The sequence below is a fragment of the Orycteropus afer genome, unplaced genomic scaffold (assembly GCF_000298275.1).
Source record: "Orycteropus afer afer isolate SDZICR_OR568_19922 unplaced genomic scaffold, OryAfe1.0 scaffold00043, whole genome shotgun sequence".
NCBI lineage: Eukaryota > Metazoa > Chordata > Mammalia > Tubulidentata > Orycteropodidae > Orycteropus > Orycteropus afer.
In genome coordinates, this window is record NW_006921630.1 from 16199984 (window position 1) to 16216973 (window position 16990).

The following is a 16990-nucleotide window of genomic DNA, read 5'->3' on the forward strand; positions in this document are numbered from 1 at the left end:
ATCTTCCTTCCAAGGAGTGGCTGGTGGGTTTGAACCACCAGCCTTCTGGTTAGCAGTCAAATGCCTTAGGCACTATGCCACCAGAGCTCCTAATATTTTAAGTAAGAAGCCACAAATACATATAAAAATAGGAAAGACCAAAAATATATGTGCTCAGAGACACCTAACTGGATGTATCCAAATTAAACTGCAATGTTTAAATCTATAGAACCAATGGTAAATTTAATGGAAACAGATCTTACAACTTGAGTCCGTTTAAGACATACACAAAACCAAATAACTTTCTGTAGTTTGCAACCAATGTGTGAGTCAAAGCTAAAGGAATCAGAAGATGAAAGAGAAAAGGAATCAATCTTCAGTATCTATTCACTAGATTAGCTTAAACTCTTTGGATTAGAATTGGTCATTAGAAAATCCTGCCTATAATGTGAAAGTCATGAATTTATATTAAAAATTTACCAGAAAAGACGAGTGACCCATGGAAGAACATTCACCACTACTAGAATAAGAACATAAAAGTTATGTAGTGCTAATAGTGGGGAAGAAGTGTCAGCTTACTATTCACCAGAAAATGGAAGTCTTATAAGTAACAATGAGCTGTCTTGTATTTGTTTTTTGATATGTATCGACTACATTTCTTTCCATTTATTATTTGTTTTGTTTTGACTTACAGCCCCTCCAAGCATCATAGGGAACCATGGGACGCCTGAAAATATCAGTGTGATAGAAAAAAACTCAGTGTCCCTAACTTGTGAAGCTTCAGGAATTCCCCTACCTTCAATAACCTGGCTTAAAGATGGATGGCCCATCAGCCTTAGCAGTTCTTTGAGAATTCTCTCAGGTATTAGAAATTCTAGTAGCCTGATAATATAGTTAGCTTCATATGGCCAAAATTGTTCTTAATTTTTCTTTCCTTTGTGTTTTTATTGCCTTATATTTCTTTTTTATGTAGTTGCTTACTATAAAAATCATATTAAAATATAATTAGATGGACTCAGAAAGCTATTTGAAAATGGGTAAAACCTCTAAAAATCTTTAGACCTTTTTTTTTAAAAAAAAAATGTAAACTTTTGATAAATATTTATCAAACATTTTGATTCTAAAAGATCCTTCTTGGATTAAGAGAAAAAATCATGACAAATATTAAAAGGGTGAGTATAATTTTTTGTTTAACAAATCCCATATGTCAATTTTACATTATATGTATTAATTTTAAATTATATTGACTTAATGTTGTGAAAGAAATGCTAGTGCATTGGAAAAGAACTGAAGTAAAATTATAATTCAAAATGATAACAAGGACATCCTTATCTTGTATCTTACTCTACTGGGGAATTCCTCTGAAGTTTTCTTTCTTTTTTTAAATTTTTATTGTGATTTGGGTAAAAGTTTACACAGCAAATTCACTTTCCATACAGCAGCTCACATGTACTTTGTCTCATGACATTGATTACAATTTACCATGCAATAGCTCCTCTTCCACTTCCTCACCATAATTATCTCTTCCCTGTGTCCTTTCATCCCATACACACCTGCCTGCCCACTAGCTGTCTCCCTGTGCATGCACAGCCCTTCTATTCTCCCAAAATTTATCTCTCCAAGGAGGGTATCTGCCTATTGTAACTGTTTAGCTCATATGCCTGTCTTTTGTTTGGCTAGAAGCCACAGGAGTGGGTTCAATTCCAGACCTAAAGGGCAGCTAGGGGCCATAGTCTCAATGGTTCCATCATGCTCTATCAGACCAGCAAACCTGGTTCTTTTTTTTTTTTTATGATTTTGAGTTTTGTTCCACATTATTCTCCCACTCTATCTAGGATCTCCTACATAGATCCCCGCCTCTGAGTGCTTGACAGTGGTAGTCGGGCACCATCTAGTTCTTCTGGTCTCATAGTCATACAGTCTGAAGACCACATGGTATACTAGTCACTTGGACTAATTGTTTCCATGTGTCTTTGGTTTTCTTCATTCTTCTTTGCTCTGGATAAGGAGACACCCATCATTGCATCTAGATGGCCACTTGCAAGCTTTTAAAATTCCAGTTGCTACTCACCAACATAGGATGTGGAACAGTGTTTTTGTGTAGTATGCTATGCCAATTGAGCTTGATGTCCCCTATGACCATGGTCCTGAGCCCACAGGTCCAACTACTCACTACCTCTGGGTAGCTAGCTGGCTGTGAACAAGAAGTCACTACACTCTTGCCCCTTGTCAGCTCTACTATATACCTGGAAATTCTTACAGAACATACCAATACACTTGTAGAAACATTGTCTGCCAACGCTATATATGGTCTTGGGCATACTTCCACTACATGGACATACTTAATAGTTCAGCTTATAAACCCATCTATCCTCCCACATATCAATGTTTGCCTTCACTTACAATGGCAGTACTGTATGTGTGGAAGGGTTCATCTTTGTTGTCTGAACCTCCCCTGCACCTCTCTATGTCTTCCTCTTCCTCAGTGCCACCATGTTGATTACTCACATTTGATATGTTGCCCTTCTCTTCACCCAAATCAATACTTGTCTCTACCAATCTAACAGGGTTCTCTCCCCACCCTTACCCTCCCCTCCCAACCCTGGTAACTAACAAAGAAAATTTCCTTCAATATATAAACCTTTCCTTGACTTTTTACAGTAATGGATTAATACAATATTTGTCCTTCTGTGATTGACTTATTTCACTAATCATAATGTTCTCCAAGTTCATCCATATTATGCAGTGTTTTGCTGATTCTACATTTTTCTTTAGGGTTGCATAGTATTCCGTTGTGTGTATGTACTATAGTTTGGTTATCCATTCTTCTGTTGAGGGCATCTAGGTTGTCCATCTTTTGGCTACTGTAAATAGTGCTGTGATGAACATGGGTGTGCATATATCTGTTCTTGTCCTCACTCTCACTTCTTTAGGCTATATACCTAGTAATAGAATTGCTGGGCCAAATAGTGTTTCTAATTCCAATTTTTTAAGGAATCACCATACTGCTTTCCACAATGATTGTACCATTTGACAGTCCCACCAGCAGTGCATGAGAGTCCCAATAACTCTGCATCCTCACCAGCATTTGTTATTTTCTGTCTTGTTGAACTTTGCTACTAGTGCTGGGGCAAGATGGTATCTCATTGTCATTTTGAGCTCTGGTAGTGTAGTGCCTAAGGCACTTGACTGCTAACCAGAAGGCTGGCGGTTCAAACCCACCAGCCACTCCTTGGAAGGGAGGTTGAGCAACCTACTTCCGTAGTGATACCACTTTGGAAACCCAAGGAGGGGTCTCTATGACTCGAGTCCGACTCGATGGCACATAACAACAACAATAATGGCTAAGATCATGAGCATTTCTTCGTGTTTGTTGGCCACCTGAATATCCTCTTCGATGAAGCATCTATTCAAGTCATCTGCCCATTTTTAAACTGGATTGTCTTTTTGCTGTTAAGGTGTTGGAGTTTTCTATAAATTCTAGAAATAAGTCCCTTATCACATACTTCATTGCCAAATAATTTTTCCCAATCCATAGGTTCCTTTTTGACTCTTTTGGGGAACTCTTTGGAAGCACATAAAAATTAAATTTTTAGAAGGTCCCATTCATCTAGTTTATCTTCTGCTGTTTGTGCATTTTGGATTATGCTTGATAATCTATTTATGCCATCTATTAGGGCTCCTAAATTTGCCCCTAGTTTTTCCTTGAGGAACTTTATAGTTTCAGGTTTCACATTTAAATCTTTGATTCATCTGGAGGTAGATTTTATGTATGGTGTGAGGTACAGATCTTGTTTCATTTTTCTGCAAAAGGATATCCAGTTTTGCCAACACCATTTGTTAAATAGATAATCTCTTCCCCATTTAATGGATTTCAGCCCTTTGTCAAAGATCAGCTGACCAAATAGGCTGATGGATCTATTTTTGGGTTCTCAATTCTATTCCATTGGTAGGAGCTCTGGTGGCATAGTGCCTAAGGCATTTGACTGCTAACAAGAAGGCTAGCGGTTCAAACCCAACAGCCACTCCTCAGAACGAGGGTTGGGCAATCTACTTCTGTAATGATACTGCCTCAGAAACCCAAGGAGGGGTTGCTATGAGTCGGATCCTACTCAATGGCAGTGGAGATGTGTCTGTCATTGTACCAATACCAGACAGTTTTGACTACTATGGCTGTATAGTAGGCTTTACGATATGGGAATGTAAGACCTCTTACTTCATTTTTCTTCAGTAATGCTTTGCTTATCTAAGATCTCTTTCATTTCTTCATAAAGTTAGTGATTGATTTTTCCATATCTGTAAAGAACGTTGATGGGATTTGGTTTGGGATTGAATTGAATGTATAGATTCCTTTGGGTAGAATTAACATTTTCACAATGTTCAGTCTTCTTATCCATGAGCATAATATGTTCTTCCATTTATGTAGATCTCTTATGGCTTCTTGAAGCAGTGTTTTATAGTTTCCTTTATATAGGTCTTTTGTGTCCCTGGTAAGATTTATTCCCAAATATTTTATATTTTTGGTAGCAATTGTGAATGGTATTGATTTCCTTATTTCTTTTTCAGCAATCTCTTTGCTCATGTGGAGGAATCCAACTGATTTTTGGATGTTGATCTTATATCCTGCTATGATGCTAACTCTCTCAATTAGTTCCAGGAGCTTCTTGACTGAGTCTCTTGGGTTTTCTAGGTATAAGATCATATCATAAGAAAATAGGGGTAGTTTGACTTCTTCCTTACCAATTTGGATGCCTTTGATTTCCCTTTCTTGCCTTATTGACCTGACTAGGACTTCCAGTACAATGTTGAATAGAAGTGGTGATAGCAGACATCCTTGTCTGGTTCCTGTTCACAAAGGGAATGGTTTCAGTCTCTCTCCATTGATAATAATGTTGGCTGTTGGTTTTGCATACATGCTCTTTATTATGGTGAGGAATGTCCCTTCTATTCCTATTTTGCTGAGAGTATTGATCAGGAATGGGTGTTGGATTTTATCAAATGCCTCTTCTGCATCAATTGATATGATCATGTGGTTCTTCTTCTTTGTTTTATTTATGTGGTGGATGACATTGATTGCTTTTATAATGTTGAACAATCCTTGCATACCGATATGAACCCCACTAGGTCATAGTGAATTATTTTCTTAATATGCTATTGGAGTCTATTGGCTAGGATTTTGTTGAAGATTTTCTCATCTATATTCATGAGGATATTGGTGTATAGTTCTCCTTTTTAGTAATATCTTAGCCTGATTTTTGTATCAAGGTTATGCTTGCTTCATAAAGTGAATTTGAAAGGATTCCGTCCTCCCAAGTAGGATTGGTATAATTTCTGCTCTGAATGTTAGGTAGAATTCTCTGGTGAAACCGTCTGGGCCAGGACTTTTTTTGTTGGTAATTTTTTTATGACCTGTTCAATTTCTTCTTTTGTTATGGATCTGTTCAACTTTTCTACCTCAGTCTGTGTTATTTTAGGTAAGTAGTGTGTTTCTAGAAATCTATCCATTTCTTCCAGATTTTCAAATTTGTTGGAGTACGGTTCTTCATAGTATCCTGATACTATCCTTTTTATTTCAGTTGGTTCTGTTGTGGTGTCACCCATTTTGTTTCTTATTTGTGATTTGCATTCTCTCCTTCTTTTGCTTTGTTAAATTTGCCAGTGGTTTGTCAATTTTATTTAGATTTTCAAAAAACAACTTCTAGTCTTGTTGCTTTTTCTATTGTCTTTCTATTTTCTGTTTCATTGATTTTTGCTTCAATCTTTATTTCCTTTCTTCTGGTGACTGTCAGCTTTTTTTGCTGTTCTTCTAATCGGAGATGTTGATTTAAAGTGTTGATTTTGGCTTTCTTCTTTTTTGATGTATGTATTTATTGCTATAAATTGGCCTCTGAGCACTGGTTTTGCTGTGTCCCAAAGATTTTGATATGTTGTGTTTTTATTCTCATTTGATTCAAACAATTTTTTAATTTCATTTTTTTATTTCTTCTCTTACTCAGTCTTTCTTAAGGAGGGTGTTGTTCAGTTTCCATGTGTTTGCTCTTTTTCCATTGATCTTCCTATTATTGATTTTGAATTTTATAGTATTGTGATTTGAGAGGATGCTTTGCAGTATTTCAGTGTTTTTAAATTTTTTAAGGCTTGTTTTAAGGCCTAACATATGATCTATCCTGGAGAATGTTCCATGTGCACTGGAAAAGAATGCATATTGTGCTGTTGTTGGGTGAAGTACTCAGTAGCTGTCTCTGAGGTCATGTTGGTGGATTATGTTGTTTAGCTCTTCTGTGTCTTAGTTGAGTTTCTTTCCAGTTCTATCTTAGATTGAAAATGGTGTATTAAGGTCTCCTACTATGACTGTGAAGCCATGTATTTGTCTTTTCAATTCTGTTAAAGTTTGATTTATGTATTTTGGTGCTCTTTCATTGGGTCCACAGATATTTATTATGGTTATATCTTCTTGTTCAATTGATCCTTTAATCATTATATAATGTCCTTCCTTGTCTCATATGGTGGTTTTTGTCTTAAAGTCAATTTAATCAGAAATTAATATTGCCATTCCTGCTGCTTTTTGGTTGCCATTTCCTTGATATATCCTTTTCCAACCTTTGATTTTTAGTCAATTTTTTTCTTTGTCTCTAAGGTGTGTCTCTTGTAGACAATATATTGACGGGTTTTGTTTTCTTATCCAATCTGCAACTCTCCATCTCTTGAGTGGTGCATTTAATCCATTAGCCTCCAGTGAAATTATTGACAAGTATGAATTCGTTGCTGTCATTTTGTTATGTGTTTTTTCATAGTGTCCCTGGTTTCTTTGTTCCATATAATTTTCTGTGCTGAGCTCATTTTGTTTATGAATCATATGTTATCATTTCCTTTGTTGTTATTATTTTAGTATTTGCTAAATGTTTGTGCTTGTCCCCTTTTTTTATTGTGATGTGAAGGTTTATCATTTTTCTTTAAGGTTAGCCTGTGATTTGTAATTTTCTTCCCACGTTTAGAACAGTCCATTCTATCTTGCAAATCTCTTGACTTCCTCACCGTTTAGAAGTTCTGTAACTACACATTTATTCTTCTTTTTCGTTTGTAATTGTCCTCATTTGCCAATTGGTGTATCTGGTTCCCTGTTTACAACCTTGTAATTTTATTTTACTTTGGATACTTCCATAGCTGTGTTGGTTTCTGGGTTATGTCATCTTGTGTGTTAATGGTCGTTCGTGGTTTGCTGTTTTTGGTTCTCTGTTCAGAGGACTCCCTTTTGTATCTCTTGTAAGGTTAGTCTGGTTTTAACAAATTCCCTTAATTTCTGCTTTTCTGGAAATTGCCTAATTTTACCATCATATTTGTGGGACAGTTTTGCCAGCTATATAATTCTTGGTGGAAATTTTTCTCTTTCAGCATTTTATGTATACCATTCCATTGCCTTCTCACTTGCATGGTTTCTGCTGAAAAATCAGAGTTTATTCTTATTGGTTGTGTAGGTAACTTTTTATTTTTCCCATGCTGCTTTTAGGATTCTTTCTTGGTCTTTGATTTTGATGAGTTTGATGATGATATGTCTTGGTAATTTTCTTTTGAGGTCTATCCTATTTGGGGTTCATTGGACTTCCTCAGTGGACATATTTTCATCTTTCTTCATATAAGGGTTCTCTTCCAGCAAATCTTAGACAATTTTCTCAGTGGTTTTCTTTTTCTCTTCCTGTTCTGTAATTCCGATTACACGTACGTTATTCCTTTTGATGGTATCCCACATGCAGCTTAGGCTTTCTTCATTTTGTTTTGATCTTTTTTCTGGTTGATACCTTTCCAAAGAACTATTCAAGTATTTGTCTTCAATCATATTAATTCTGTCTTCCATTGATTCAATTCTACACCTTTGTCCTTTCAATGTGTTATCTATTTCTGAAAATTTAGTGTTAATCTTCAGGATTTCTATCTGTACCATTTCTGATTTTTCATTTATTTTGTCATTTTGTTCTTGTATTTTCTTCTGAAGTTGTTCTAGAGTTTTGTCTGTGTTTTCATTAATTTTGTCAGTGTTTTCTTTGATCTGCCTCTCAATCTTTTGTAGATACCTAAATATAATTCTTTTGAATTCCTTATCAGGGAGTCCCAATGGTGCTTCTTCCTCAGGGATGTGTTCTGGGTCTGTATCCTGCTCCTTTGTTTCTACACCTTTATCTTACTTCTTTTTGTGGACTGTGATGGTCTGTTGTCTCCCAGACATTGTGATGTTGTTGTGTTTTGATCTCTTCTGTTTGTGAAGAGCAGTTAAGGATGAGTCAGGCTCTTCTTGGTGGTCATTTGTCATTGGCCAGTTGGTGGAGAAGGAAATGGTGGCTCTCACTCAGTAAGTGGAACCTCAGGAGGTGCGGGTTTGGTTGCGTTGTATGGGCACAGCTGCTGTGTCACACTCAGTTAAGCAAAAACAACAATCAAAAAAACATCAAAACAATAAAAGCAAATGGACAAAAAATACGCTATATAACACAAAGGAACAATCACCAAAAAATTAAAAAAGAAAAGAAAGAAAAAAAATACCATAATATCTGGGGAGGGGACCATAAGAGAAAAGAGGATATGATGAGGGAAAAAAATGGGAAAAATGCAAAAAGAGAAACAAGGAATGGGGTTAACCACAAGAAAGAAAAAAAAAATGGGAACCAGGAACAGGAAAGAGAGTAAAAGGTAAAAACTAGAACCTGGGAAGGGAAGAATAAATAATAATAATTGAAGGGATGAACAAAATAATAATAATAATAATTTTAAAACAGACAAAAACAAATAAACTGAAGAAAAAAAAATCTGAGAAGGATGGGGCAGAGCACCCATGCTCTGTTGGAGCATACAAAGTGGGATGGAATTCCTGCCGGTCCAGAAGGTGGGTGGGATGGAATTCCTGCCGGTCCAGAAGGTGGGTGGGAGTGAGGGATGGCCACAGTTCCATTCACCAAGAGGGTGTGGAGTATAAAAGTAACAAGGGGAATATCACACCTTTCCAGTCATTTGCGTCCGGAATGTCCTTGCGGTTCCCAGGAAATGGAGCATATTCTTAGGTCTCTGGAATCCGGGAGATTATTATCTCCTTAAATATCCAAAATGATTGAACCACTTGTAAACATTCAAAATGGCTGCATCCTCCAGACAGGCAAAAGTCCACAGTTCAGCCCATCTCCCTGTTCGCTTCTTCCACTTTTATTCACCAGCCACAAGTGCAGTCCTCCATGTAGACCCTGGCTAGCAGCATCAATTTTTAGGTTAATTCTTAGGTCCTAACACCACTTGGCAATATCCACGCTGTCTGTGCCATCAGGATCACTGACAGACCACAGCTCTGTACTCTCCTTTTTTGGTAGTTTCATGAAGGTCCTTGCACTACTTGGAGTTTAACCCACTTCTGTATCCTTCCTTTCAAAGCTGAGAGCTCCGGGATTGTCTTCTATATCTATGTTAATTGGTTCCCCTTTTCTTTGTTGAATAGGGTCTGTGCAGTCTGTCTGCGTATTCCACCATTTTCTAAATAAGTTTTTAAAAGAAATCTTGGCACTTTCCTATTACTTAAACAATGGAGCTGTCAAAGCATTCGTGTTACAATGAGTACCAAATAATTTGAAAAGTGAAGAATGAAAAGAAGTTTTAAAAGTGAATCCCAAGTGTAGACAGAATCAAGTTACATAATATACTTCAGTGGCCAAATATTTTAACTTATTCATGATTGTAATCTGAGTGATGTTTATATTTCCAAGATGTGGGAGATTCCTGTGAGTTAAGATTTCTCCATTATGATAGAAAAGATATTTAGCTTATTCCTTATCTAGTTAGGAAGGAAAAAAAAAATCAATAGCTTGTTTTTTATGGGTCAGTATAAGCTTGGAGAGATGTTTCTTGTGGCATGCCACAGGAGACCACTCTTGGTTCCTTTTACTGTTAGCTTTGACACAGTAAAAAAAGGTGAAAATGCCAAGTTTGTGGTTAATAAAAAACTTTACTTAGAAGACTACCTAAAATGTTGAATGAAGACATCAACATTTAGACACATTTCATACTGGAACTTTTGAGTTAAACCTAACTAGGTGAAGGTTAATAAACTCCTGCACATAGGTTCAAAAACCAACAATTAAAATTATGAAGAGATAATCAGAATGTGGAATATGCAAAGTATGAATCAAAGAAAATTTGAAGTTGTCAGTGATGAAATAGAATGCTTGAAGATCAATATTCTAGGCATTCGTGAGCTGAAATAGACTGGTATTAATCATTTTGAATCAGGCAATCATATGTTCTACTTTGCTGGGAATGATAGCTTGAAGAGGAATGGTGTCTAATTCTTCGTTAAAACAAACATTTCAAGATCTATCCTGAAATACAATGCTGTCAATGATAGGTTAATACCTATGCATCTACAAGGAAGACCAGTTAATATGGCTGTTATTCAAAATTATATACCAACTCTTAATGGCAAAGATGAAGAAAGTGAAGACATTTATCAACTTCTGTAATCTGAAAGTGATCAAACATGCAATCAAGATGCATTGATGAATAGCTGTGCTTGCATGCAGAAGTTGGCAATGAATAAGAATAAGTAGCTGGAAAATATGACCTTGATGATAGAACTGAAGACCACATAATAGAATTTGTGAGACCAATTACTTAGTCATTGCAAATACCTTTGTACAACAACATGAATGTCAAGTATACACAAGGACCTCGTCAGACTAATACACAGGAATCAAATCAACCACATCTGTGGAAAGACACTATAGAGAAGCTCAGTATCAGCAATCAGAACAAGAGCAGGGACCAACTGTGGAATAGAACTTCAGCTGCTCATATGCAAGTTCAGGTTGAAGCTGAAGATTTTTTTTTTTTTTTTAATTGTGATTTGGGTGAAAATTTACAGGGCAAATTCACTTTCCATACAGCAATTCACATGCACTTTGTTTCATGACATTGACCACAATTCACCACAATGCAACAGCTCCATTCCCACTTCCTCCCAACAGTCATCTCTTCCCTGTGTCTTTCCTCTATACAACCCTGCCCCCTGAGCTGTCTCCCTGTGCATAAACAGTCCTTCTTTCTCCCATGATTGTTCTCTCCAAGGAGTGTATATACCTCAAGTAAATGTTCAACTCCTATGCCTGTCTTTTGTTTGGCTGGAGGCCACAGGTATGGGTTCAATTCTAGACCTGAAGGGCAGTTAGGGGTCACAGACTCAGTGGTTCCACCAGGCTCTATCAGACCAGCAAATTTGGTCCCCCCTTTTTTTTTCCAAATGATTTTGACTTTTGTCCCACATTGTTCTCCCTCTCTATCAAGGATCTCTTACGTAGATCCCTCTGAGTTGTTGACAGTGGTAGCCGGGCACCATCTAGTTCTTCTGGTCTCATTGTCATATAGGCTGCAGATCACATGGTGTACCCATCACTAAGACTAATTCTTTCCATGAATCTTTGGTTTCTTCATTCTTCTTTGCTCTGGATGAGGAGAGACCCATCGTTGCATCTAGATGGCTGCTTGCATGAAGCTGAAGAAAATTAAAACAACTCCATAAAGCCAAAAAATGACCTTTGTATATTCCATATTAATTTACATACCATCTCGAGAACAGATTTGACATATTGAACACTAACGTCCAAAGACCAGGCAAGTTGTGGGATGACATCAAGGACATCATATGTGAAGAAAGCAAAAGGTTATTAAAAAGATGGGAAAAGAAGACAAGACCAAAATGAATGTCAGAAGAGACTCAGAAACTTGCTTTTGAATGTAGAGTAGCTAAAGCTAATGGAAGAAATAATGAAGTAAAGGAGCTGAACAGATTATTTCAAAGAGCAATTCAAGAAGGCAAAGTATTAAGGTGAAATGTGCAAAGACCTGAAATTAGAAAACCAAAAGGGAAGAACTCACTCAACATTTCTCAAGCTGAAAGAACTGAAGAAAAAATTCAACCTAGAGTTAAGAGGTTGAAGGATTCTATGTTCAAAAAATTGAATGACACAGAAAGTATCAACAGAATGTGAAAGGAATATACAGACTGTGCCAAAAATAATTTGTTGATGTTCAACCATTTCAGGAGGTAGCGTATGATCAAGAACCAATGGTATTGAAGGAAGAGTCCAAGCTACACTGAAGGCATTGGTGAAAAACAAGGCTCCAGGTATTGACAAAATACCAATTGAGGTGTTTCAGCAAACAGATACGGCACTGGAAATGCTCACTTTCTATGCCAAGAAATTCGAAAGAGTTCCTCGGCCAAAGGACTTAAAGGGTTCCATATTTATGCATATTGCAGAGACAGGTGTCCAATAGAATGTGGACATTACCAAACAATATCATTAATATTGCATGCAAGTAAAATTATCCAAAAGATTATTAAAAACAGTTACAGGAGTACATCAACATGGAACTACCAGAAATTAAAGCCAGATTCAGAAGAGGACACAGAAAGAAGGGATCCATGCTGATGTCATGATCTAAACTGAAAGCAGAGAATACCAGAAGCATGTTTCCTTCTAGTATTTCCTTCTAGTATTTTTCTTAACTATGCAATAGTTATTCAACTCTTTAGTTCTTAACAAATTATGAATAACAATGAGAAGAGAGGAGAATTACAGAACACTTAATTGTGTCCATGAGGAACCTGTATGTAGAGCAAGCAGTAGTTATTTGAACAGAACAAGGGAATACTGCATGGTTTGGCATCAGGAAAGATTTGCATCAGGATTGTATCCTTTCCATACTTACACAATCTGTATACTGAGCAAATAATCCAAGAAGCTAGACTGTATGAAGAGTGTGTGTGGTGGTTATGTTTGTGTGTCAACTTGTCTGGGCCTGGTTGAGTGGCTGGGCAGCTGGTGGTAGTTATTCCCCGTGATGAGACTGGCAATCAACTCCATGGTGGGATCTACCACAAGCAACTGAGTAGCTGCTTTGGGTATGTGGTCTGCTTCCTGTATATAAGAAGCAGCTTTGGGAATGGTCTATAGCTATGGCACCTTGAACCTGGCATGTAGCTGTGTTGTTGTTCAGCAGCCTGCCTAGCTCTGCCGACCTTGAGACTTACAATGGACTTGAATTAATGGCCTGCTGAGTAATTTGGTAATGTCGGGACTGTGCCTTGTTACTTGTCAACCTTAGGGTTGGCAGCCTCAGCAGCCAGCAGCTGTCTGAGTGAAGAAAAGCCTCTAGCTTCAGTGGGCCAGGAGCTGGATGCAGAGCTGAAGCCCAAGTCTATGGGCTTTCACCCAACCCCTAGAGCCTGGCACTTTGAACTCAGACTTCTAGCCTCCCGAACTGTGAGGGAATAAACTCCTGTTTGTTCAAGCCATCCCATTTGTGGTATATTCTTGTCAGAGTGGCACTAGGTAACCGGAACAGTGTGGCATCGTGATTGGAAGAAGAATCAGTAACAACCTATGATATGCAGATGACCCAGCCTTGCTTGCTGAAAGTGAATTGAACTTGGAGCACTTAGTGATGAAGGTAAAAATTACAGCCTTCAGAATGGATTACACTTCAACATAAAGACAACAGAAATCCTCACAGTGGACCAATAAGCACCATCATGATAAATGGAGAAAATATTAGAATTGTCAAGGATTTCATTTGACTTGCATACACAATTAATGACCATGGAAGCAGCAGTCAAGAAATCAAACAACATATTGCATTGGGCAAATGTGCTGTAAAAGACCTCTCTAGAGTGATAAAAACAAAGATACTACTTTGAGGACTATGGTGCACCTGACTCAACCCATGATAATTTCCATTTTCTTCAAAGAAAGACTGAATAAGAATCGATGCATTTGAATTATGGTGTTGGTGAAGAATATTGAATATACACACTATGCCCTGCCAAAAGAACATTTTTGTCTTGGAAGAAGTACAGCCAGAATATTCCTTAGAAATGAGGACAGTAAACCTTCATCTCACATGCTTTGGACATGTTAGCACGAGGGACCAGTCCCTGGAGAAGGCTCTCATGCTTGCTAAAGTAGAGAGTCATTGAAAAGGAGGAAGACCCTAAAGTGGAAGGATTAAAACGGTGACTGCAACAGTGGGCTCAAAGATAACAATGATTATGAAGATGGTGCCGGGCCAGGCAGGACTTGATGGAACCTAATAACAAAAAGAGACTCAAAGTTCTTTGTATAAAAGCATCTCCGAATTTTGTTATTCAAATATATACCAACAGTGTAGTGTGATTTTCAAGAAAAACAAATGCAACATTTCCCTACATTAATAAAATGCTTTATATATAGAGAGAGAGAGATATACACACATGCACACACACACATAGACATATATGTTGTATATAGGGTCGCTATGAGTTGGCGCCAACTCGATGGCACCTAACAAAAACAATATAATATATATTTTTCTCAAATAAGGAAAGAAATAAATCAATTGTACTTAACAGTTCTTATCAGGAAGACTAGAAGTATTTATTGATGATATTTTTAATAGGTAACCATGATAGTAAATAATCTCTAAATAATATGTCTGATTGTATGTAACTTGGAAAAATAAGCATTATGAGTAAATAATGAAAATTAAATTTAACTATATCATGAGTTATATAGTATAGAAAAATATATATTGATTCCCTCTAGTTCCAGATGCTAAAACTCACATTAGTGTGCAGAAGATTCTAGAGATAGATTTGGGTCTTCGTATAAACAACCTTAAAAATATTTAGATTGCTTAAAATCAAGATGAACTGCTTCTAGAAGTATTGAGGTACAGTCTCCTAAATCTATTCAAACAAAGCATACCTTTCCATTTCCTAAAGCATTTTCAGAAAAGATCTTTTCCTAATGTTGGAATTGTTGTTGTGTTGTCAAGTCTTTTCCAACTCATAGTAACACTTTATGACAGAAGAGAACTGTACTGTAGGATTTCCTAGGCTGTAATGTTTATGGGAATAAATTGCCAGATCTTGGGCAATCTACTTCTGTAAAAGATATTGCCTTGGAAACCCAAGGAGAGGTCTCTATGAGTTGGAAATGACTCAACGGCAGTGGGTTAGTTTCTCCCTTGGAACAGGGGGTAGGTTCAAACTTCAGTGTTGGAATTAGGCCTAAATAGCTCAAGGAATATGTTTCTTCATGATCTCGATCTATACATGACAGGAGCTTGAAGAGCAATGTACATTGCTATTGGTATCATTTATTATCTATTATACTCACTAGGTATATAACCTCAGGCAATTACTTAACTTACCTAATTTCCAGTTGCTTCATCTATAACATGGAGATATTAGTAGAGTTGGTTAAAGGCAAAATGAGGTAATATGTGTAAACCAGTTAACACACTGCTTGCTCATATGGTAAGCATCTAATACACATTTGCTGTTGTTATTGCTATAGATAACCTGGGAAACATTTCTGTGTCCTTACTATGATCCTTTGATTTTCATAGGACCTCCAGTCTACTGATCTTAAGACATATGTAGTAATGACAAAAATTAAAATTTGTTTACCAAAAATCGGAACATTTTCTTCTTGTCTTGAAATGTCCCTCATATTTTTTTAGCTTATTACTTGAAATTCCTTATTGTTGAAAAAGTAGGAACACTTATTAAACCCAATAACTGCATCAGACTCCTATAAATGTAAAAGGCAACACAGATGATGAACTCTGGCTTACTATAGATTTACAGGAGTGGTGTTTTCATTTAATTTAGTTTTGTTTTGCTTGACCAGCTGCTGAAGATCCCTGAGTGAACACATTAAAAATATTTTACCTTGTGGTGCTGCCAGAGAAGTCATCAGTTTTACAGTCCGAACATGTGTCTTGTGCAATAGATGAATGAGAATCAAATCAATGACATATGACCTGCCTGGTCCTTGCTTGGTCTGCTGTACACTTCTGTTTCATTATGATTTGTCCTCTTGAGACCTTCAGTGCAGCTTTTCTGCAAGCATTGCTTTGGTAAAGGCCTTATTGTTGTTATGAAGTTATCTGCCAAGAACCGATAACTGCTATAAAAATTTAATAAGAACAAGAAATGTCTCTGTATAAATATAACTTACTGTGAGAATCTCCCTCCCCCTACTGGAATAAGTGAGAGAATCAGGGAACAAAGAAAGAAAAGATCATGAGTCTTATGAAGTTGAGTGGGTAGAGCCAGCAGTGACTCACTGAGGTTGTATTGCTTAAACTTCTCTCAACTGAAATCATACTATGGGTCTCACTATTCTGGAGTAACAGTGAGTGCTGGAACCCTGTCCTAAGTGACATGTTCTTAATGTGTTTAAATTATTTCCATATTCAATTTTATTTGCCTACATTCATTTGGTAAAAAAAGAAAACCTGAATTCAAGCAATCCACTTTATGTAAATAAGATCCAAACACTGATACTACTAAATTCACCTTTCTGTATTTTGGGAATGAGATGACAGTTTGTTGTGTTTATAAAAACAGAAAGCAGATGGAAACTCTTGAAAAAACTAGATCTCGGTGAATATTTACATGGAATTTTCATTAAGTACTATTTAAATTTTCCTGTTCAAATTTAGGGTAGCAGACAAAATTATACTAGGTAGAAATTTTAAAATCTAATTAAAAAATTTAAATAATATAAAGAAATAATTTAAATCTAAATGATCTATTTGTCTTTCTTGGACTTACTCCTCAAATGATTTCAAGGACCCCATAAAAATTACTGTCTGGAATATGGATTTACACCTCAACATAAAGAAAACAAAAATCCTCACAACTGGAGCAATAAGCAACATGATGATAAATGGAGACAAGATTGAAGTTGTCAAAGATTTCATATTACTTGGTTCCACAGTTAACACCAAAGGAAGCAGCAGTCAAGAAATCAGGTGATGTATTGCACTAGGCAAATCTGCTTCAAAAGACTCTTTAAAGTGCTAAAGAGCCAAGATGTCTTTCTGAAGACTGCCATCAAGTTGGATCCAACTCAACAACCCCTCCTTGAGTTTCCAAGATGGTAACATGACTGAAGTAGATTGCCCAACCTTCCTTCCGAGGAGTGGCTGG

The 16990-nt window shown here is 36.8% G+C and overlaps 1 protein-coding gene across 1 annotated transcript in view; it reads left to right on the forward strand.

The window, feature by feature from the left end:
- The window catches only part of HMCN1 (hemicentin 1), a 691072-nt gene that overhangs the window by 475190 nt on the left and 198892 nt on the right, over positions 1 to 16990 (forward strand). The window contains exon 45 of the mRNA XM_007937695.2: positions 674 to 841. Within this exon, the coding sequence (XP_007935886.1) occupies positions 674 to 841 (168 nt within the window). The remainder of the gene's footprint in view (positions 1 to 673; positions 842 to 16990) is intronic.